The following is a 25,564-nucleotide window of genomic DNA, read 5'->3' as shown; positions in this document are numbered from 1 at the left end:
TATATATCTATCTGGTATTAAATGGTCAAAACATGTCCAAGAATTTTGTAATATTCCTGGACTTTATACCATGTTAAATTAACACATTTACTTTAACAGTTTAATATTATTCAAAATAAGTGGACCTCTCTTTTAGAAAAAGTTGTTTAAAATATGATGTAACTCTCCTCTTTTTGAGTACAAAATCCTAAGTTTTCAAAGGTTTTGTATAGAAGAACTAGACAAATCCTTGGTATTTCTATTTTCTTTTCTACATCAGCAAAATGACCCCTTGTCTGAGGGAGGATTGTTCTCAACCTGATAATAACAAACACAGGTCAAAGTATGGCCTTTTACACAGGGCTTTGATACAGACCAAACAGCAAGCTACATGTATAAAGGACCCCAAAATTATAGCGTACACAATTCGAACAGGAAAACCAACGATCTAATTTATATATCCAAACGGAAAAATACCAATAAACTACATCAACAAACGATAGCTGCTGAACGACAGGCCCCTGAATCAATCAGGACAGGTGCATAAACATGCAGCGGCTATGGATAGTTTTGTTTTGCCAGCATATAATATAATTTCAGTTGAAGGCAAATCCTTCAGAAGTTCATTGTACTTTATTCTAACAACGAACATTTTTTGATAGGGAATATAAGTAAGGGGGAAAGAAACCAATTTTTTGTTTTTTACAGGTATTTCCGCTGTTGTAAATTTATCGGAGCACTCCCTTGGATAAATAGGTTTCATGCTGAAACAAATATTCTCACAGATATTTACACAGTGTGGTGGGGTGCTTTTATGTTTAAAATCGTTATATACAGGTTAGACTGTGATTTTAAAAACAAATGTTGATATCTTTTTATAATATTTACAAAAAAAACGGTGCTGGAAATGGACATGATTACATTTCCGGATGCGGGAAGCGGGAATATAAAAAAAATAAAAAAAATCTGTTTTGAAAAAAATAGGTGCGGGCGGGTCCGTCGAACAAGGAATCAAATTGGTGTGGCCTAAACTTATATATTTTATAGATCCTATTGAATTTTAATCATGTACCGACCGTGGCACCAAGCCTGTCAAGGTCGATAGTTCGCTAGTAACTTCTATTTGTTGGAAGAATAAGATGTGGAACTGATAAGAGGACTGACATTCAGTCCTACCAAGGCAAGCCAAGCTTTCCACCTATTTAAATAAGCACAAACTACATGGCTTCTTGTAATAACGATGAACTGAAGTATTGATTGCTTTATCTCTACTTTCAAACGGTGGGCACGATGTTCCTACAACCCCTAGGATTTAAAACGGGATCTTCGAAATTTCATCCGCAAAACAAAATAAAAATGTTAGAAAACACGAACCAATATTAAAACAAAATCAAAATATTATATGTTTTAAATTATGTTTTTACAGCTCTTGATCATATAGTAAGAATTACCTAGTTTATTTGAGGATTAAAATAACAAAACTATGTGAAAATAAACGGATGTCCAACGTTACATTTAGGAAAAACTGTTTCAACTCTTATGTAAATTAAAGTGATCCTATTTCTTATTTTCTGATCTTTTTGATTCTTGGCAGGAACAGCGACATGTGTCGGTTCTTTGTGGCGTTAAAGCCGTTATTTTGCCAAATTTCATTTGACTCGGTGGTGGTATATTAAGCTGGAATAAGAAAAATGTCCAACGACGTATTTCGTTAACTCAACGACTGAAAGTGAATTTTATAAGAATATATAGCAGAAAATGAATAAAAAGAGTAAGACAATAATAATATCTAACAAAAGTACAAATATTTGCCTCATTGTTCGTGAGTTCAAATATTGCTGTTTCAATAAAATCTTCTCTACACAGTCGTTTTTCAAACGGTAGCCATTTTGTCCAAGTCGATATTTCATTTTTCAAAGCAGTTAACACGTATTTTTTATGATTGATTAAAACAAAAGTTAGATAGATACACGAAGAGTAAAAAATGCCAAGATTCTTTTCTTATTAACTACATATTTGGGTCTTAAAGGAATGAAATGATTCCACACATTACAAAACGGTAGCCAATTTGTCCAAACGTCTGAAAACGTCTAAAATCCGAAAGACGCCAATTTCCGACGTTACAATGTACATGTGCAAAAGTTTCAATTAAATGTTCATGATAATTAACAACAAATCGTGTTATTAAATTTGGAAAAAGAGGTTGATGATTGCTGCCGAAAAAAAGAATAGTGCATGTTGCTATAGACTCCGCCCGGGGACATAGGTTCGACACAGGTTAAATTTTGCAATTTTTATTAATCGTTTATAGCTTTTAACGATTTATTTAAAAGAATGGGGAAATGTCTCATTACATGAACTTCGTCCAACTTTTGCAAAGACAAATTGGAGACACCAAAACAGTCCTCTAAATGTAAAATGCGAATTGAAATTTATGGTGCGGAAGTACTCCGAAATAGACCATTTAAAGTCGTCACTTCAGTAAGGTGCAATCACCAATATTAAAAGACTTAAAACCAGTTCACGGAATGTTTTACTTCGCGATTTGTCCTGCTATTCATGTTATAACTGTCGTGATGAAAGTAATTCATGTAGTAGCGAAGCCGGAACATTTCGTCAATATAAACTTGTGTATGAAATGGAAGTAATTGAAAGACGAATCCCAAACAGCGACGAAAACTGTTTCATCGAATCAATAAAAACCCGGGATTATATTAGCCGTTTTCGCGGACGATTTTGGGGTACTAGTAGATTACTATATTTTAAAATGTATATTCGAAGTTGAACACTATAGATGACTTGGGAAATAATTCTCAAGTCAAGGTTCAAGTAATTGAAGGGGTGTATTTCGACAACTTGTGTGCCAGGGAAAATACAATTCTATTCAAATTTAACCAATTAAGGGTAAAAATGTTCGATTTACTTGCAGTGTCAGATATATTTGTATTGGGGTTGAATTAAGATATAGAAATTTTACAATGACAGATGATATGCACCTTGAAAGTTAAACATCCTATGATAAAAGTTTTGTACATATAAATTTTTTTTTGTTTTATGGAAAACCGTATACATGCACTTCCGTCCCATCTTTCCTTCCTACATTACTTGCGACAGTTCTGCATTTTTTGTTGAAATAACTTAAAGGGTAAACATTATTAAATCGATTTCCACAACTTGAGGTAACTTATGATAAAATTACATCACAAAACGAACAGAACCAGAATCAACCAACATATAAAAAACCGAATAAAACCCTTTTCGACGCCGCATTTTTTAATTTTAAAAGTGTAACGTGGTGTTGTAGGAACATCGTGCCCAACGTTTGAAAGTAGAAATAGAGCAATCAATACTTTAATTCACCCTTATTACAAGAAGCAATGTAGTTTGCGCTTATGAAATGGGAGGTGGAGAGCTTAGCTTGCCTTGGTAGAACTGCATGCCAATTCACATATATTTCCACATATTATTCTTTAGAAGTTTATACCGTCCTTGACAGGCTATATAGCCCTTTCACGATACGACGGTAGTGTAATGAACTTTAATGAATCTATAAAATATATAAATTTCTCAAAGAAGGTAACCAAAGATTTTGCGACGATGCAAATATTAAACTTTACAATATAAATAAATATCTTTAACCAATGGATTCAAATAGCAAAAGCTATGCAATTTTTAAAACAAATATATACTTATTAAGCTTCATGTAAATTGTTTAACAATGAAATACATTAAATATGAAATTTTTACCAAGGGAGCTAATAATTTATCAATAACACTGTCTGCCACACAGCATTTCGGGGACTCTCCCTATGGTATCTTTCGTCCCTCTTTTAAAGCTGACTATGCGGGGGCTTTTCTAATTATTGGGGGCATTATGATGACCAATAGTTGTTAATTTCTGTATCATTTAGTCTCTTGGCAATCATAATACATATATTCTTTTATATATATAGCGATGTCGTAAATCGTTATAACGCGGACATAGTGATGTCGTTATTACGACATAACATGTCGTTATAACGACATAGTGATGTCGTTTTTACGACATGTTATGTCGAAATTACGACATAGCGATGTCGTTATAACGACATGTTATGTCGAAATAACGACATCGCGATGTCGTAAGAACGACATGTTATGTCGAAATTACGACATGCTATGTCGTAATTACGTGCTATGTCGTAATTACGACATAATTATTTTTTTTTAATGGCCCTTATCGGCTTCCGTATATTTGATCCTTTACCGTTAAAATGAAAATGCCAATGACAGAGGTTGATTATAAAAAATGTTTTACTGTGTTAAAAAAACTTGTCTTCGTCTTAAACAATAAATACTTACACGTTGGACATGAAATATTTTGTCGATGAAGAAACTTAAATTATGTCACTTCTGAAATAAGTTTGTCGATAACGTAACTTATTCTGACGGTAAAGAAACGCGAATTCGATCACTACTCTGTTACGGGCTGTATAATCCAGTGACAAATCTCATTGTGTCATTTTCAAGAAAAGAGAAGAAAAACTCCCATAACGTATCAGCTTCCTACTTCATTCTAAGGAAGTTTTAATAACCATTGGGGTCCTCTTTGTTGAGCTCCTGCAAGTCTCTCATACTTTTGATTTTGCCATTTGATTAGGGACTTTCCGTTTTTTTAAATTTTCCTAGGAGTTCAGTATTTTTATGATTTTACTTGCCTCACCGTCAGTTATAGGCACCCGTTGCTGTTTATCCCCCCCTTTTTCCCCCTCTTATGTTTTGATCACATATTGAAATTTTGCTGATAATTTGCATGTAAGCTATTTTTTGCCCGATTAAATTAATTATGTAATAAAAAATATACCTTCGTGTGGTACTTTTGAATAAAATGAGGTCCAATTTTTATATATTTGCTCAAAATTCGGATTTGTGAACGTATTTTTCCTTTCGACAGAAGTACATAACTTGTTTTGTTTTAAAAGATAAACACAAGCTGCTTTTTTGTTAAAATATTTGTATTTGTTTTATATAAATGTTCTTTAAATTTGTGCAATTTGTCTTTCAAATAACTCATATTTATCAAATGTTCAAGAATGTATTAAAAAAACATATTTTTTTATGCATATTTTTCAAATTTTAAAAAAATGCACTATTTACGTTTTCATGAAAATTGGCACACATAATCTTCTTACGTAATAAAACCAAATGGCCTTTTAAAACAGAGGGGCCCATTAACTCGTTTTCAAGTTAGATAAGTTTGAATGATTAATTTGTACTATTTATTTAATAATTATATCAATTTAAGAAAGATTATTGAAATTGTATAAACTATGTTTTATTGCATTAAATATAATCAGAAGTGTTTAAAAAAATTCTGCATGTAGTATATTTCATCCGCCAGATCTAATTTCTTTCAATATAGCTAGGTTATTAATTTTACATGTAGGTGTCATTATCCACATTTCTGAATTGTTTTATTTTTACTGCAGTAATATTTTGTCTTTTTTATATTTACATTTAGTCCTTCTCTGAAAAATAGGGGGAAGTATCTCTTCTTTATATTATCATAACATAGTTATAAATCGAGTTTCGTTTATTTTCTTTCTAATTTTTGTAAGGTAAACTCCTTTTTTAATTTTTATGCATTTTGCTGGGTTTTTATTTTTGACTGGTGATATTAAGGGGAGATAACCACTTGCACAAATCGGCATACAAACCACCGCTTCGGTTTGAAATCAATTTGACGTTTGCGTATCCAACATTCTATTGCCGAGATATTCATATCGAGTGTTTGTCTTAATGAGATGCTTAATTAAATTTAAATTCAGCCCATCATTTTTAGTTTCCTCGTAAATATTTAGATTTTTCGTTCAGGAGACTTGACAATTTTCACCCAAACTCCAAGTTTGCAGATAAAATAAAGAATAAAGGATTTTGATTTGATGTGTGAGCTTTGACGAGAATAAACTATGGATACTCAAGATTAGTTAGGTCAATAAGTTTTTATTACGACAATAGTATTCAGTGAGTTAAAATAAGGTTTGTTTCATCCGTTTTTTTACTGAATTTTCACGGTCACTGATAAACTTGGGGTCAAACCGTGACCTGCTTTCCAACTGATGGATGCATTGACACAGTGTTCATCACACACTTCTTGTTTATTTTTCCTCTTGTTATTAAAAAGTACTTTTTTTTTTACATCAAGGTTATGGAAGCCGAGTTGGAAAAACACAGGAGCGAAGATCAGCATCTAAAAATGATAAAACGTTGCGGGCAATTAGAAAACCAGCTTCATTTATTAAAAAGATCACAGAAGAAATCTATAGCAAACGCAAGGTGAAATACATTTTTCATTGATTATGTTTCTCAAAATGATATAGTAACGATACATTACGTCTTTTTATTAACATGTTTTGCTATTTCTTGCTAGATTTCCGTTTTAAAATACCATAGTATACATTTATTTCTATGTGAGCTTTTACCATCAATTGACCTCCATCGTCGTAATGAGATGTACCATTTGTTTGTAAACGTCAAAACTATCAGGTTTTGTTATTCAGCTGGTTGATATTTAAATAAATTCCACAATGCTTTTTTCGTTATGCGATTCATGTTTACTGTCGAATAATAATAATAGACTCAGTTTATTTTCACTGTAGGTCAATTCATTTTTGTTGTACATGCGATGCATTTTCGCTGAAGGAAATAATTTATAATTCCCATAGTATAAATTCTTAATGTAGCAAACTCTCTAAAAAGATTGAGTGAAAGTCACGTTGTGAGTGAAAGTCTGAGGAAATGTATCAATGTAAAATAGCATTTATTGCTAATAGTAAGTATAACCGGGAGTTTTCCGTGTTATAGTAATTCAAGACGGAATACCAATACTTTTAAACTTTATTAGCAAGGTCCGGACAGTACCAGACCTAAGACCTAAACTGACTACAAAATAACATACGAAAGCATATATAGAAAACAGTTTCTATAGCAAAGGATTATAGTGTCTAAAGGATTAACTTGTCATGGTCAGAGTGATTTCCATCACGACAAACATATAGTTAGCAATAGAATTAATTAGACACAAAGAAATGTAAAAGGTTTGATAAACGGATTAATAAATTGTCACTATAGCACTTAAAATATATTGTCTGATCTTAATTTATTTCTAATCGCAAATAGTCCAAATTTTATCTAATAATTTGTCCAGATCCAGATCAATATGTAGGATAAAATGTTATCCTTTACTATGACACGCCAGCATTGAATACTTATATATTAGTTAAGTCAATCCACTAAACCTAAAAGTTTTCGGTTTCGGTCTAAATCTACATCACATGCTAATAAAACGTCCTTATAGCTATTTTCCAAATGATTGTAGTTTAACGATGTGGTTGGCTTTCTTGCTTTGTTTCACACTATCACACTATTTAGACTACTAATAATAATTCATTAAAATTTTGCATGTAGACAGATCATATTTATTTCAATATTTTAATGAGGGGGGCAGGACCTTTTTCGGGACGTCGGGATCAAGTTTTTTTAAGCTCGGGATTTCGGGATCCGGGATTTCTCTTTTCGATGTTCGGGATGTCATTTTTTTTTTTTAAATTCTGGACCTCGGGATTTCACGTTTTTATTCTAATATAACGTCCTTATTACCCTTTGTAAACAAAGCCGTGTTCTAATGAGCACAAAATATGTTTGACACATGCGCACGAATTTACTGTGTATATTAACGTTATTTCCATCGTTATCCTTTAAAATATATACATTTAAGCAGCATAAACTTTTATTATATATTTTTTATAAAACAACATATATTTACCCTGCTTGTAATGTTTTTAAACTAATCAAATATGAAATGTAATGCACAGACTCCTCGGGGAGGAAATGGGAAAAGCCAAACATTTCTACGGTATTTTCGTACGCTTCGGCCTATAAAAATACTGTATTTGTCCTATTAGAATCGACCGACCGTGCAAGGGCTGTATAGCCAGTCAAGGTCGTTAAAAAATTCCATTTGTTGTTGTATTAGAATCGAAATAATTCCTTTATGTCATGTTCTATGCTCATTTTAACATGGGTAGGCATTATATTTGACCACATTTTACACCTCGCTAATATAACCAGTCAAGGTCGTTAAAAACTTCCATTTGTTGTTGTATTAGAATCGAAATAATTCATTCATAACGCTCAGTGTAAAATATCGACAAATATAATGCCTACTCATGTTAAAATGAGCATAGAGCATGACATGAAGGAATTATTTCTTAATTTTAAGCCCGGGATTTCGGGATCAGGACTCCTCTGGCCTCCCCCCCCCCCCACCCCCTCCCACCCACCCCAACCCTCATTAATGATAGTTAATTTGAAAATAATTAATTGAATTTGTTTGCCAATATTTAATCACTCTCTGCTATACCATGTTGGCTATTTTTGTTTAAAGAACCAAAGAATAAAGAGTAAAAAAACTGGATGTCCTTTTCAGTCACGGTCTCCGACAATATCCCTTAATCACTGTCGACAGTGATCACATTGAGTGATCTAAACTCGAACCTACATCTGAACTTTTATTACTATTTTTTAATTTTTTTACCATTGTTTTCTTGATTTTTGCAAAACTTTCAGTGGCAAATATTACATGAACATCAGCACAAAACATTTGTCTATATGAGTGGAATATTCTTTCACCAGACTGACCATTAATGTGTTTGCCAGTTAGTTTAGCAGTACTCTGTGAGACATGTATTTATCTCTACATAAATACATGTGTGTGTGTGTGTGTGTTAAATATTTCTCTTGTTGGAGACTGGTAAAGCCAAATGTATAGTACGTGTTGAATTATTATACGCCCGGTTACGGGACGTATTATGGTATACATCTGTCCGTCCGTCCATCGTCAACATGTCGGACATTAACTCGAAAACGCTTTAACCAATTGGCATAAAACTTGAAATAGTTTATATCTATTGACGTGAGCTCCCTTTCTTCTTTTTTTTTTATAAATTTTGATTTTACGTTTCCGAGTTATAGGGTTTTATCCATTAAAAAAGGGGGATTTTCCAGTTTTCGGACAACTATAACTCAATATCGCTTTCATCAATTTTCATACAACTTTGCTAAATTGTTTATATCTGTTGATGTTAATACCCTTTTGATTTTCATAAATTTCTAATATGACATTGAGAAGTAATGAATCTCTCTGAAATTGTACCACAAGGTTTCATATCACAAATGAAAGGCTGAAATTGATTTAAAGGGTACATGTAATTGCTCAAAACGTTCAGGAATTAGGAGCCACAAACAAGCATTTTACTAAAATTGCTATTTTACGATAACTTGTGTTTAAGTGTATGGATCTATCTAAAATTGTACTACAAGGTTCCATACCACACAGGGAAGGCTGGGATTGAGTTTGGTGGTAATTACTCCAAGAGGGGAGGGGTGGCGTTTTATTTTATTTTTTTGCAAATTTTTCGAAATATCTCAAAAAGAAATCTTCAATTGCACAGTATTGCACAATAAATTTTTAATACCTTTAATTACATTTATTTTGTGTCAGAAACCTATATTATGTCAAAAATTTTATCACAATCCAAATTTAGACCGTATCAAGCTTTAATATTGTATCCAAACTTGCCCAAACTGTCCAGGGTTCAGAGGCGTTAGATATCAAAGGAACATTTGGGAAAGATGGACGACACTCAGATCATTTCTGTCGTCACATGTGAAATAAATAACGATTTAAAATAGGACTTCACACATTTACGTCCAGTGGCAAGTTTAATGCATATTCAGAATTCGATTAGAACATATGAATTTGACTCTGCTTTGTAAAAATCCGACAGGCTGAGCCGGATAAATACTTATTTGAAACGAGATGTTTAATGAATTAGTTATACATGTAGTATAGAAGACTATAATAGTTATGACGTTGCATGCATGTGATAAGAGAAAACTGTAAGTTGAAACTCATTGTTCTTATTTACAACCCTCTTTTGAACATAAAACTACAGATTCCGATAGCTATACCTAACATGCTGGTACTCTTGGTTTATTTGTACCCCCCCCCCCCCCCCCTCCCCGAAAATATACGCTGAACTCTACATACCGCAACGCGGCGATACGCTGCCAAAGTTGTGCCATTTCATGACAACTTTCGGCTATTTTTTTGCCATACATTTTGTCCATTTCGAGTTGCATTTTCATTTTTGAACTTAAGGTCAAGATGAGTCCATAATAGTTTTGGAAATTTAGAATTCAATTAGATATTGAACATATACATTAGAAAATTAAAAAAAAATATGTGTCACCGACTTCGTTATCGAGTAAATGGTCGGAAGTTACATTGAATATACTATGAAATTCCAACGTTCTTAGTGTTGATTATGCATGATGATTATGTGTTTTGTATTGGTAGATAATGATTCTTTTTATCATAATGGTCTGGATAGTGGGTCATTCATTTATTAATGTTTATTTTGTGTTTCCAATATTTTTTATTCTCTATATTTTAGCACATCATCATTCAATCTTTTTTTTTTTGCCTTTTATTCTGCAGTATTTGCCCATTATTTTTTATTCCGCAGGTAAACCCCAATACAATCTAGAAACTCGCTAGTACAACATATCAGTTGTAACAAATATGATATGTTCATTATCATTTATCCTGCTTTAGTGGAACATCCCTTCGAGCGTTCGCTTTTTCATAAATTAGCAGCCTTTACGGCGGAATCGAAAACGGCGACGTCATAATACAGTTACGACACTATGGCGGCGCCGAGAGCGATGCGTATAAACAAAAGTGTGATTTCCCTTTAAAACAACCAAACCTTTAAACTACAAGCATTAGGAAAATAGCTCCGATGGATGCAACTAAGATAACATAGAGCATTCACAGTACGATTGACAGAGTGGTAACGTTTTTATCTAGCACAGAAAATTACCTTACATTTGACGCTTGGATTCCTGGATAATTGATATTTCTCTTGCAATATGTTCCAGACCATATGAGTATTTGGACCATAAGAGTTTGTTCATGACCATATGCGTATACCCATATGGTTCGACCATAGGAGTATATACTTGTTTGGATATTAACGGGCCGGACCATATGAGTATTTGGACCATATAGGTATTTTTTTCAAATATGCATTAGAACCGTTTCAATAATACAATAAGATTTATAATTCAAACGCTACATAAACATTAAATATGGATGACATAGTTAGTTTCCATCGCTTCTTGTATTCTTCTACTTATGCGTAGGGTGAAAATTAATTCCACTATTCTGCATTAGCTCGTCTTTGTTGTGCACGATCCGTAGTAGCTACACATTTTGATTTCGAGTGAAAAGTTAACCTTCTTAGCAGCTTCGTTCAGTGATGACGAGGTCTTGATAATTCCATAACGGTTCTAAAGATATTTTGGAAAATTTCTTTAAGATCGACATGTTGCCATTCAAGCGTAATAACAAATCGATAAATAGGTATAAAATGTGTTTACTTTAGTTGTGACTAGTAAGTAAAATCAAATGCGTGAAACTGCTTACTATCATTTTTATTTAGTTAATCTTTTTATCATTATAATCGCCGCGATATAGCCTTCGTGTGCTAATGCGGCGTAAAGCAACCAACAACCAATCAATTTTATCATTATAATATAATAAAATGACTTTTGATATAGTCTTTTTAATGACGTGACAACTAGAAGGGTCATATCTTATGAAGAGTTAAGTATTAACTGTAAACTTATTAATTACACCGACCATATGAGTATATACCCATACGGTCATGACCATATGCGTATGGTCAAAATACTCATATGGTCCGGATTATGCACATCTTTTAGTGTAAAGAAAGTTCGAGCAACAATAGTCACTTTAATTTATGTTTGTATTTCTTATAAATCGTTGTTACAAAAAAAACCAAATACGTAATTGTAAGAATACAATGATATTTTGAGTTTATTATTTCTTCATTTGGTTCTATATCATAGGGTATAAACACCGTACAGTTGATTTCGGACGTTATTCGCTGCATTGCGAAGCTTATGTTGGTGGATAGACAATCCTTATATGTTCACCAAAGACTAATTGACGTACAGCAGCCGGTTGTACAAAAGTGTCATTAGCTTAATGATGCATTAAGTTCCTAATGTGACATTAGTTAATGAGTCCATGTGTTGCACGAAGCACAATTTTGTTGCTCATTAACTAATGAACATTTAATGAAGGGTGCGTCATTAAACTATCATTAAATATTGGTTTTCCCCTAAATATTTCCCACAACTCCCTAAGTTGTAAACATCCGTCGTCTGCAAAGTTATCATCAACACCTATGTAGATGCTTGCAAGTGCTTCTAAAACGCACATAAATAGGTATAAAAATCTAAATCAACTGAAATAACCTTGATCACGGGACTGATACAGCAAAACATCTCATTATTTAATAACAAATTTAAGTCGAGTCACGGTACCAGTTCCGTGACAGGTGAAAAGAAGCGTTTGGCATGGGACGACATTACCGAAAGGGTAAACTCTTTAGGTGAGTGCCGCAGACCAACAGAAGAAATAAAAAAAATATGGCCCTGGCAAAAAAAATTTACAGAAAAAGGCCCATGACCACTAGACAACTGGAAGTGGTCCAACATTCAAACCTTTGTCTGAAATACAAGAGAAAATCAGTAGTGGATTTACAAGGATTGACCGAGTTTGGGGATGGAATTCTGACTGAGGAGTGGAGTCACCAATTGATGCAATATTGACAAGGATACCAGTCTTGCTACAACGGGTTGTGCTAAAATGAGAAAAAAATTAGAAATTCAATGAACGAAACGAAACGAAACGAAATAAAAATCATTTTATATCATGTAAAAAGGAAAACACATATATTTGTATACATGTTTGCTAAAATGATAAACGAACTGATATGACAGACAGCTACGATCAATAAGAACTGAGTTAAATAAGCTCCTGATTAGGGACAAGCAAATAAAGAATGTGACAGGGTTTGAAATATGTTTGCATAATTGTCCGATTTGTAAATATTTACACATGTAGAGCAGTATATGCTAACCATTCCCGAGAATATAGTATCAAGCATGCTTACTTTTTGATAGGATTCGTGTTTCTCAGTCTTAAGCCACGTTTACACAGTTTTGTGAACTTGTTTGTTATTGCAGCGTGTTTTTTGTTTTGTTTATTGCCATGGTACTGCAGGTAAGTTTCTCTTCGTCTTATGAGTTTTGAAGAGTCCTGTGCCTCCGTTTAACCAATTCATGGTATACTCGCAAACCAAATATTATAGTCTTGTTGTCTAACATATACAGTCATTATACCCCAACGCCACGAAGTTGTGGAGGGTATAATGTTTTTGACCCGTCTGTCTATCTGTCTGTCCGTCAGTCCTGTTCTTGTTAACGCAACTCCTCTGAAACCACACAACATAATTTATGAAACTTTGTGCGTTAAAGACATACTATGTAGATGTGCACATCGACAGGAAAATATGATTCTATTTTTTTTCTGAGAGTAATTCCCCTTTGAACTTATTGGCATCAATATACTACTGCAACAGTTCGTCATCGCAATTGAATTTCATGAAACTTTGTAGTCAATGAGGACAATCATACAAATGTAACAATATGTAAATTTGCATAACTTCAGGAAAATTATTATCAGTAACCTTTTGTAGAGTTATGAGTCTTTAGACCAAGGAATCTGGTGAGATTTTGTTTGTCCATTGACAATGTGGGGTCGTGGGGAATGTGAGCGTGTTCACAAAGGTTCTGTAATCCCAACTGGTTTCGTTAATTTAGTGACTGTGAGGTACTTGCTTTTCCAGTGCACGGTTGTTGTATGTTGTCCAACATCTTTGTAATGCGAATTGCCTATGATTTCAGTAGTATACTACTCGCTAAGTCTTAGAAACTCCGGTAAAATTAATAAATAATTGATGCAAGCTATACTTTATTCTAGTTTTAACATGGGTATGCATTATATTCGTGATCATTTTTGCCCGAGCGACAGTGAGGGCTAAAATAACATGTTAAGATAACATGTTAAAACTACAATAAAGTATAGCTTGCATCAATTATTTCGATTCTAATAAGAACAATTAAGGTATTTCTACGTCCGATGTGTTTAAGTGTAGAGCCTTCTGCTGTTGTTTTTTTTCTATGGTCGGGTTGTTGTCTCTTTGGCTCAGTCCCCATTTCCATTCTCAATTTTATCTTCCATGATCCTCCCTTTTTGTTTGTAAAGAAGCAAACGACTGGCTCTGTGAATTTTCAGGGGGAGGAGTGTTGAACAGCCAGCATGAACGGTTGTCGTATCTATGTCAAATATGTCAATTTCCAAATGCATCATATTACAGTCATAATAAATGAATTAGTAACAACAGTGCATCATTTAAGAGTTTGGAAGTGTTTTAAGTTAATTAAATATATTAAATGCATACCAATTTGATAAAATTCATTATTCTGCAGTAGTCAATATACGCATGTGCAAAAACAATTTATTGGATCATGGGTTTATTCACAAAGCGGAAGAAGCACGTCATATTAGAATATCTAAACTGTAACTTGATGGTGATATAAAAATAAGAAGATGTAGTATGATGAGACAACTCTCTACGAGAGATCAAAATGAAATAGAAACTATCGGTCACATAAGCACCAAAAGAAAACCACTGATAATAAATCACACATGAGTGGTGGCCATTATTTATTACAAATCCCCTATATACGCGATTAAAGCAGTGCCAAATGACGGGAGTTGATTACCACCCCCGCCCCTCTAAAAAATAAATATTTCGCTTAGTTCGATATTGCCCCCCCTCCCATCTACATTAGCAGAGGAGCATTACGTTTTCTGGTCTGTTCTTCCATTCTACCGTCTAGCCTGAAACAAATTTTGGTTTTCGTCAAGATTTGTCTCGCCTGACTTTTGTTGCTGAAAGTGAGATTTAGTTATACTGATCCAATGGGGGAGGCTGCTCTTGAATTAAACGCTAGATATTTCAGAGGGTATATATATGGATTCTTTAAACATTGTACAAAGATGCCTTGTGTAACGAACTTTTCATTTGTCATATGACTTTTGTTCTGAACACTATTTTTATGATTCAGTGAAATTTTTTGTTATATTAATATTCTCGTATTATAAGTAAAAGGATGACACTATCTGATATGTGTGTAACTTGTTAGGTCCTCATGTCTCTAATTTTGTCGTTTTTAAAATGCTATACTGATAGAAGAACTATATTTGGTGTATGGAATAATATATATATAAATAATATAATCAGTATATAAGGTGTGTGTGTGTACTATGTCTATCTGGCAAGTGTTTCTTTACATTGACCTTATTTCCATGGATCATCGGTTGAAATGTTCAAAGTTTTATGAGGTTTGGTACTGAGAAACTTTTTATGTGGTGTATGAAATGATTGTACATATTACATGTCAGTGTGGAAGAGTTTATCTCACCTTGACCTTGACTTTGATCATTTTCAAATATTAATTCAATGGAAATGATTGTGGTATAAACCTTTCTTTTTATACTTTTAATGTTAATTCAGTTATGAATACTGGAACAGGCGAGACATTTTAGAGTGACCAAAATTGCTTATGATGTAAAACTTTTAAATTAATAACTTGATGAAATTTAGTACATAATATAAAAAAAGAAGATGTGGTATGATTGCCAATGAGACAACTCTCATCAAGAGACCCAATGACACAGACATTAACATCAATAGGTCACTGTACGGCCTCCACAATTAGCAAAGCCCATACCACATAGTCAGCTATAAAAGGCCCCGAAATGACAAATGTAAAACAATTCAAACAAGTCAGGTTTCTTATGCTTTTCTATTTTGTATGTGGAATTAAGATTTTAATCCATTTTTTTCGGGTTCACTGAACTTCAAAATATGAAAGCTTTAAACTGACCAAAACAGTATACTTTCAGCAAAGTTTTTTTTTGTTCTATATTTTACCACAAAATCCCTGTATTCTCCATTAAATACAGATAAGTGGACCCTCTTGAATCCGTCCAATATCATTTGCTTAAGAATTGTCTACAGAATGAAATAACACAACCACGTGAAAACTTTTGCTGAAAATGAAAGTTGATCATGGAAATCGTTTTTCTTTTTCTTATTGGTAAATATAGATAATGCGAATAATAAAATTGAGAATGGAAATGGGGAATATGTCAAAGAGACAACAACCCGACCATAGAGCAGACAACAGCCGAAGGCCACCAATGGGTCTTCAATGCAGAGAGAAACTCCCGCACCCGGAGACGTCCTTCAGCTGGCCCCTAAACAAATATGTATACCGTATACATATTTTTAGTTTAGTGATAATGAACGTCATACTTAATCCGAATTATACACAAGAAACTAGAATTAAAAATGATACAAGAATAACTAGAAAAAAATAAACGCACAACAGTACGGACAGTAAAACTCAGTTTAAGAGAAGTCCGATGTCAGAATAGGAAAAAAAAAATCAAAATGACAATGATACATAAATAACAATAGACTACTAAAAGTTACATGTATGTAGTCGTGCTTCCCTTGTATTTAAATAAACACAAACACGTTGATAGGTCTTAGGTTCTTTATTTCATCAGAATTGATGTTAATATTCTAACAAAAATGACCCTCACATGTAGTGCAAAGGTCTTTTCACCAACTGATTGATTTGAATCAGTTTACAAATCTGTTTCAATAATATAACCTTATAAAAGAATATGAAAGTCCTAGACTATTTCAATATCAAATTTAAGATATAACAACTTCCAATAGAGCTGAAGAAAATGGCTACCACTTCATATAAATATTTTAGCCAAGTCACCAGAACAAAGAATAGTTAAACAAAAGATTCCCGCCTAAATCATACTGATCAATAGAAAAGATATAAACAATAAGAAATGTTCTACCTAAGTAAACTAGCATATTACAAATTATAATAACTGTAAGTAGAATATATCCAGTATATATTCTAATAACATAAAATCTTAAATAACATAAAACATAAAAATATAGCTCTACCATACATTCCCCCCAGCTATAAAATGACGTCCTGTTATTCCTCAAACTAATGGTGGTTCACTATATCTAGAATGGCTAAGGCTGCTTCTCGTTGTAATCCTGAGAATAATGGTGTTCTCGCTAAAGATGTAATGTATTCAGCCTTCTCTTGCCACTCAGCTGTTGGCTTCGAATGTTCCTCGGTGATAGTGTGACCAACAGAGGTAGTCACAATAGCTGAGATGTCGTACAGACCGGAAGAAATCCATGCTGGTGGTTTACGGTCTCTCCCTGATCGTCGGACTGGTACCGGTGACATCTCTAGTTCCTGAGGTTGTTCTTCCTGTTCTACAAGTGTATCCTCCTGTGGAATAACTTCCCCAACAATATCTGAAGCGCTTCCTGAAGCTGTCTCCATTTCTGGCCCTTGGTTCCCCTCAGGCTGGGCGTCCCCTAATGGAATGAAGGCATCCTGTGCTGGTTCTGTTGCATCTACAGCTGGTTCATCAGTGAATGTAGGTTCACTGTCAACTGTCCTCTCCAGCACATAGTCTACATCAAAATAATCCACTGATTCATCAGATGACTCATCACTGGATTCACTTGAAGTAGTCCGGTGTTCAGCTATTGTCCTCTGTAATCTTGTCCTTGGTCTTGGAACTGGTTTTGGTATAACAGTTGGTATTTCTTCTCTGATATACCCGACAGGTAGCAATAAATTCCTGTGGAGATTCCTTGTTCGTCCTTCTCCGTTCTCTTTGACAACTATGAAAACAGGAATATCTAAATTCGGCTGGTCAATGACTACATATGGAGTATCTTCCCATGTATCCGCTAGTTTGTGCTTGCCGTCAAAAGCCACAATCTTTACAAGTACACGATCTCCCTTCTGTACTGCTGCTCCTCTTACATGTAGATCGTAACCCTCCTTCTGACTGGCTTGGGCAATCTTTGATGCTTCAGCTGCAAGTTGGTATGCATGTGATAATCTGTCTCGTAGATCCTTTACATACTGAGTTGTTGGTAACTTAGTATCTTTATGTAGGCCAAACGCTTAGTCGATGGGTAGTCTTGGGTTTCTTCCAAACATTAGAAAGTAGGGTGCTACTCCAGTGGACTCATGACGGGTACAGTTGTACGCATGTACCATGGGTGAAACGTAGAGCTTCCAGTTGGCTTTCTGATGAGATTCCAAGGTTCCAAGCATACCAAGAAGAGTACGGTTAAATCTCTCGCACATCCCGTTCCCCATGGAATGATAGGGTGTAGTCCTTGACTTCTTCATTCCAGTTAGATTGCATAGCTCCTTGATAACTTTACTTTCGAAATTAGCTCCCTGATCAGAATGGATCCTCTGTGGTATTCCGTAATGTAGAATAAAGTTATCAAAGAGTGCCTGTGCTGTGGTCTTTGTTGTTTGATTTCTGGTTGTTATTGCTTGAGCATATCTGGTGAAATGGTCGGTAATAACCAGTATGTTCTGGTGACCTCCTTTTGACTGCTCCAGTGTGAGAAAATCCAAACAGACAAGTTGAAGTGGAAACTGAGTTTCAATGCTGACCAAAGGTGCTCTCTGAAGGGCTGGTGTTTTTCTCTTTATGCATCTGCCACACTGTTGTATCCAATCCTCCACGTCTTTGTCCATCCCAGGCCAGTAAAATCTGTCACGAATCAGTGACAGAGTCCTATCCTTTCCGGGATGTCCCATGTCGTTGTGAAGTGCCTCTAATACAACGCTGATGTTTACTGATGGCAGAACTAACTGTGACTTCCTGTCTTCTCCAATAGTAACTTCTCTGTAAAGTACACCATCTTTCATCTTGAGGTATTGGAACTGTCGCAGTAGTGGTGTTGGTCCAATATCTGCAGTTGTCGGTTTCTTTCCTTCGATGACATACTTTATAAGAGACGTGATGGTAGTATCCATGGCTTGTGCAGCTGCCCAATAAACTGTTTCAGTATCCGGTATATACAACAGATATACCGATACCAGACAACAAAGATGGCAAGACCGATCTAAACCACAAGCTTCATCAGCCAACCAGGATGAACGAAGATGTTTTAGATGTGGAAAACCAGGTCACTTGAAGTTGGGATGTATTGAGAAACTGGATAAAGATGGTAAATCTTTAAACTTCAAGAAGTCTATGGAGCAGGACCATCGATAGACTTATGTACATCAGGAACAGCATCAGGTCCTTATAGTTTACCACCAGGATTGTATGGAAAGCCAACAGAAACTGAAGTTGTACTTTATGGAAAAACAGTGAAGACTTTACTTGATACAGGATCAACAGTATCTACTATCAGTCATACATATTACCACAGCAACCTAACAGATATACCTTTACTACACATGAACGAGCTACTTGATATTGAATGTGCTGATGGAAAACAACTACCATATGAAGGGTATCTGGAAACTGAAATTATTCTCCCACATCAGACCAACACTTATCCATGCTTGCTGTTAGTGATACCGGATAGCAACTATAACACTCAGATACCATTGCTTCTTGGAACTAACACTCTTCACCCAGTCATGGAGTCATTGAAAGATCAACATGGGACAAGATTTCTACAGTCATGCAACTTAACAACACCATGGTACTTGACTTTTTGATCCATCACACTTATAGAAAAGGAACTTAGCCGCAATAACAACGCATTAGCTATAGTCAGAAATGCTGTGAACAAACCTGTTACCATCAAACCAAATTCAACCATAAAGATAGAAGGATACACTGATAAAGAGATACCATACAGTACAACTGCAGCAATGTTACATTTATCTGAACTTCAACCGAATTGGAAAGATTTAGATATAGAACCTATACTTTTGGATTACAGATACAGGAACAACGGAAAGATATACGTTTAGATTGCAAATGTTACCACAAGGACTATTACCATCCAACCAAAAGCTGTCTTATGTGCAATACAACCAGCCAACATTGAACAACAACCAACAGATACTTCATCAACATCATCAATATTTAAACAAGTGGAAATTACAGGAAGTGACTTAACCGAAGATTAACTAGAAAGAGGGATAGAATTCATCAAATCATTTGAAGATATATTTGCCAAGAATGATGAAGATATTGGAAACACAGAAGTAAAACACCATATTGATTTGATTGACACCAGACCATTCAAACAACGATATAGAAGAACTCCACCAGCCATGTACAATGAAGTTAAGTCACATCTTCGACAACTATTGTCAAATGGTACCATCAGACCATCACACAGTCCATATGCATCTAACGTGGTACTTGTACGTAAGAAGAATGGGAAACTGAGACTGTGTGTAGATTATCGTCAATTAAACAACCTGACAATAAAGGACAGCTACGCTTTACCAAGAATAGAAGATCTGCTCGATTCGCTAGCTGGAAGTACATTTTTTACCTGCGTAGATATGAAAAGTGGATACCATCAGGTGGAGATCGTTGGGCGCCAAAATGTAGTCGTGCTTCCCTTGTATTTAAATAAACACAAACACGTTGATAGGTCTTAGGTTCTTTATTTCATCAGAATTGATGTTAATATTCTAACAAAAATGACCCTCATATGTAGTGCAAAGGTCTTTTCACCAACTGATTGATTTGAATCAGTTTACATTATGTTTCAATAATATAACCTTATAAAAGAATATGAAAGTCCTAGACTATTTCAATATCAAATTTAAGATATAACAACTTCCAATAGAGCTGAAGAAAATGGCTACCACTTCATATAAATATTTTAGCCAAGTCAGCAGAACAAAAAATAGTTAAACAAAAGATTCCCGCCTAAATCATACTGACCAATAAAAAAGATATAAACAATAAGAAATGTTCTACCTGAGTAAACTAGCATATTACAAATTATAATAACTGTAAGTAGAATATATCCAGTATATATTCTAATAACATAAAATCTTAAATACCATAAAACATAAAAATATAGCTCTACCACATGTATATTCCCGAAAAAAATTAATATTGAATCAAATGGCACATGTATATGATTTATAACATTTTGGAATGAATTTTTACTGATTTTATTATTGAAAAGGACAACCCCAAGTCCGCTGGATTTGCAATTAATTTACTTTTTTCTATTGATTGCGATTTTACCGGCATCACATGCCTTAAAGCAAGTCCCTAAAAAGGCAGTCAGACGTCAAAGCAATCTCGGACTAGCATTATTTATGCTGTTTGTTGTTATATCATTTGATAAAAAATATGTACACTATTTTTTTTTCATCGAGTTGATACACGTGGTTGAAACAGGCAGGTGTATTTGATTGAAGAAACCGGACCAGGACCAAGATAGTGCTCGTGACCGCTTCCATTCTAAATATTATACGTCATTTAGTAAACTTTATTTTGCATCAACCAAAATGTACCATACAACACAGATCAAGTGAAACTTTGGATGGCGTATATTTTACCGTTCTTGAGTAATGACCCTTTATAACGTTATACCTTATGCAAAAAAAAATCGAGCGGTGGAATTATCTGTGTCCTATGGACACATTCTCCATTTATGTGGTTACATGTAGATGCAGAAGTTCAGAGAAGAGTAAAATCCATACACTGAAGGTATCTACATTGAAAAAATGCATTCGGATTTGTGGGCAAAGCGTTTAGAACTCCAGAGAGACAGGTCAATTATAAGCCTAGTACTTTTTCTTAACCACTTACACCACTGGATCAATGCCACAGCTGGTGGACGTTTCGTACCCGAGGTAATCACCAGTCAGTAGTCAGCACTTCGGTGTTGACATGAATATCAAATATATGTTCATTTTTATAAATTTTCTGTTTGCAAAAAAAATAATTATTTGAAAAACTAAGGATTTTCTCATGCCAGGCATAGATTACATTACCTTAACCGTATTTGGAACAACTTTTTGGAATTTTGGGTGCTCAATGCTCTTCAACTTCATACTTGTTTGGCTTTTCATTGTTCTTTTCTTGAAAATGACACCACTTATGACATTTGCTACCTCATTGATACTTATGTTGCATAGCAATACACATACATTTTATCATCCACTTTTCCTTTTTCCCCTAATTGGTAGCTCGGTTGCAGGACATTCACAGTCATAGGATAGTGACAAGGAAGAATTCTGGGATTTTAAGAGTGGACAGTTAATATAAAAACTCTAAATGCTTTATTAAGGTCTTTCCTTTTTCTATAAGGAAAGACCTTACTGTATTTCTTCTGATTATTATTATTCTTTCCGCCAAACTTTAACGAGATTTCCCCAAAAAAGTACGCGACATGTTGAAATGATATTAGGTATCTAATATCGGTTGACCAAAAGCTATCTTGTGGTGAGGGCACGACCCCGTAACATTTCCTTTATAGCGGTTATCTCCCCTAACACCGAAAATCTTGTTATCATTCTAACTCCATAACCATAATAGGTAGAAAAAAAACAAAGGGTGGAATTTGATCAGGAACAGACCCTGGTTCTTCGTTACATTTGGATCGAGAAGATTCGACGACTCATTGGTAGGGTTATTTATGCCCCTTTGAAAATTAACCAATGTTGTGGCGAAATCAGTCTAACACGGAATCCTTTTATATCTTTAATCCAATAACTAACAGTTATTTACAGTATATACAGTTTATAAATACCACATTGGAATAATCCGTCTTTTTCTTTCTAGTTCAACTGATAATACTTCTATACTTCTGTTACTACTATTTTTACAATGATAATTATCCATAAAAACCCTTAACTTATATACTAAAATCATAAGAACATTCTAAATCTAGAACAAACTATAATTAACTAGAGAAATGGGAAATAATCTATTTTTAGTAACAGGGTAAATTCCGGAATTTGCCAACACTTTCTTGAACATTGTCAACACTTATATTGTGAGGATCCAAACTAGGCCACTCAGTTCTGTGTTTAGTTAACCAAGAGGGACCATGCCACCATTGGCTGTTTTCTTTTAACAGTGATACTGTTGTGCCTCTGCTTGCAATATCAGCTGGATTTTCCTTCGTATAGACGTACTGAAATTGAATGTCTTGTTGCTGCCTAATCTCCTTTATTCTATTATCAACAAATGTTGCTAGAGGTTTTTTCGATCCTATCCAGTATAAAACACACTGAGAATCTGTCCACAAAATCGTGTCACAGATAGGAAGTTTTAATTGCTTCTTAACAAAGTCAATGCAACGGACACCAATGACAACTGCTAATAACTCAAGTCGTGGTAAAGTTATTTTCTTATTTGGTACCAAGCGTGTCTTGGAAAACAGTAAATCAATTTTACATAAGTTGTCTTCCCTGAGTTAATGTAGATAAACAGCAGAAGCATAGGCTTTGGTTGAAGCATCGCAAAAGCATAGTAATCTGAACGTAACTGTACCTGGTAGCCCAATAGCTCTAGGAATATGATATTCCTGAATTTCATCTAAATCAAAAGAGATTTCTTTCCATTGCTGAATATCTTCCTCTGTCAGTTGTTCATCCCATTCCATTTTCTTGTTCCACAACATTTGGAGGAAAAGCTTGGTTCTTAAAGTCACAGGTGTAAAAAATCCAAGTGGATCAAACACAGAAGCCACTCTCTGTAATACTTTTCGTTTGGTGACTGTAGACATGTTATCATTTCTTGCACTGTTCACTGTTAATGTATCATCTTTTATTGTCCAAGTTAATCCAAGAACCTTTATTTTTCTCTATTCGCCTGATCTTCCTTGGGAATGCATTTTAAAAATTTCTGTGAATTTGATGCCCATTCTCTTAAGTTCATTGATGCATCACTGAATATTTGTTTTGCCTCTTTATATAATGTAACTGCATTCTCTGTTTAATCTACTCCAGTAATTACATTATCCACAGAAATGTTTTCTCTAATATTTGCTGCTGTTGCATTTTTGTATGTGTCGAGGTGATAGTCCAAAGTTGCTGCAAGTAGGAAAGGACTTGATATAACTCCAAATGGCACTCTGCAAAATCTGTAAACTTGTACATTGTTTTCTACAGTTGGATGATTAATGTTTCTTAGCCAAAAAAATCTAGTTGCATCTCTGTCATTTTTTTGTAGTTCAATTTGGAGAAATGCCTTTTCAATATCAGCAACTACTGCAATTTTGTTCATTCGAAAACGCAACAAGAGTCCACATAAATCTTGTAACATTACAGGTCCTCTGTGCAGGCAATCATTCAAACTTTTATTCTCTTGTTTTGATTTGGCAGACGCATCATAAACTATCCTTACTTTAGTTGTAGGTTTGGTTGGGTCAACTACTGCATGATGTGGTATGTAATGCTTGATTCCGGTATCCTTACTACATTGGTTTGACACCTTTTCTATGATGCCCTTTTTGCACTGGTCTTGAATAATCTCATCATACTTGTTTAATAGGTCAGGATTGTTCTTCATTTTCTGAAAAAGTGACTTTAGTCTTCCGTATGCAAGTTCCCTATTTTCAGGAAGTTCTGGTAATTTTTCTTTCCATGGCCAGGCTACTTGATATCTTCCATTTTCCATTTTGAGTGAGGTGACAAAGTTACTCAACGCATTTTCGTCGTCTGATGTATATGGACAATCTTGTATTCCAATAGTTTCCAATTTCCAGAAATCTTCAATGGAGGGCTTGATTTGTAGACATGTGTCAATTGTAGAGTGAAGACAGCATTCTGTTATAGATAATTAGCCATTTACTGTCATGGTAATTTTGTTCTCTCTTTCTTCATCACTTAATTGTGACCTTCCTGTAGGAATCCATCCCAGCTTAAAGCCAAGTAGATAAAGCCCTTGTTGAATTTCTATTTTCTGTGGCAATATGATATCCAAATAATAATCATTTCCGATAAGAATCTCTATTGTTGAACTTTCTAAGCTACTAGGCAGTGTGTCAGCAAGTTGCAGATTGTTACATAAGTATTTCACATTTGCACAAACATCCATTTGTAAAGGTCTTCTTAGTATTGATCCTGTTATCTTAGGAACAACATTAGCATCAATAAGCATACAAACTCCATCTTTTAGTCTGATCTTTAATGACACCTTCTGCGTTCTTAATGTTTTTGGCTTATCTGCACCAAATGTTACAAGAGTTATCTCCTCCGTAGCTTTCTTCTTCAAGTTTAATCTCTTGGCCAATTTTTCTGTTATATATGTTCGCTGAGATCCGGAGTCCATTAATAGTCTTACTACTTCTGTTTCATTAACTTCTGTATTTGACACAGTTGTTTGAGCTGTCTGCATCAAAACTATATCTCCGGAGGACAACAAGCTATTCTCTGGTACGTTCTCTTCACTTGAAGCTATTTCACACATTTCATCAGCTAGATGTGAAACTTCTTTCTGTTGAGAGGGAATTTTCTTTGGGCATAGACTTCTATGGTGACCCTTTTTCTGTTTTCAATGATAGCATGCTTTTTTCAAATTTACAGTCTCTACTAACATGTCCTGGTTTCAAGCATGTATAACAACTACCCTTGATTTTTTGCCTCCTGTCTTCAATTGTACTGAACTTTCTGCACTCATCACTCCAATGGTGTCCATCACAATATCTGCAAACCATTGAATTTCCACTGCCTG

At 34.5% G+C, this 25,564-nt stretch overlaps 1 protein-coding gene across 1 annotated transcript in view; it reads left to right on the top strand.

The window, feature by feature from the left end:
• LOC139510169 (SH3 domain-binding protein 5-like) overlaps positions 1 to 25,564 on the top strand; it is a 206,021-nt gene that overhangs the window by 118,471 nt on the left and 61,986 nt on the right. The window contains exon 5 of the mRNA XM_071296523.1: positions 6,164 to 6,294. Coding sequence (XP_071152624.1) covers positions 6,164 to 6,294 — 131 coding nt within the window. The remainder of the gene's footprint in view (positions 1 to 6,163; positions 6,295 to 25,564) is intronic.

The sequence above is a fragment of the Mytilus edulis genome, chromosome 2 (genome assembly GCF_963676685.1).
Source record: "Mytilus edulis chromosome 2, xbMytEdul2.2, whole genome shotgun sequence".
Lineage (NCBI taxonomy): Eukaryota > Metazoa > Mollusca > Bivalvia > Mytilida > Mytilidae > Mytilus > Mytilus edulis.
This window is presented reverse-complemented; position numbering and strand designations above follow the sequence as displayed.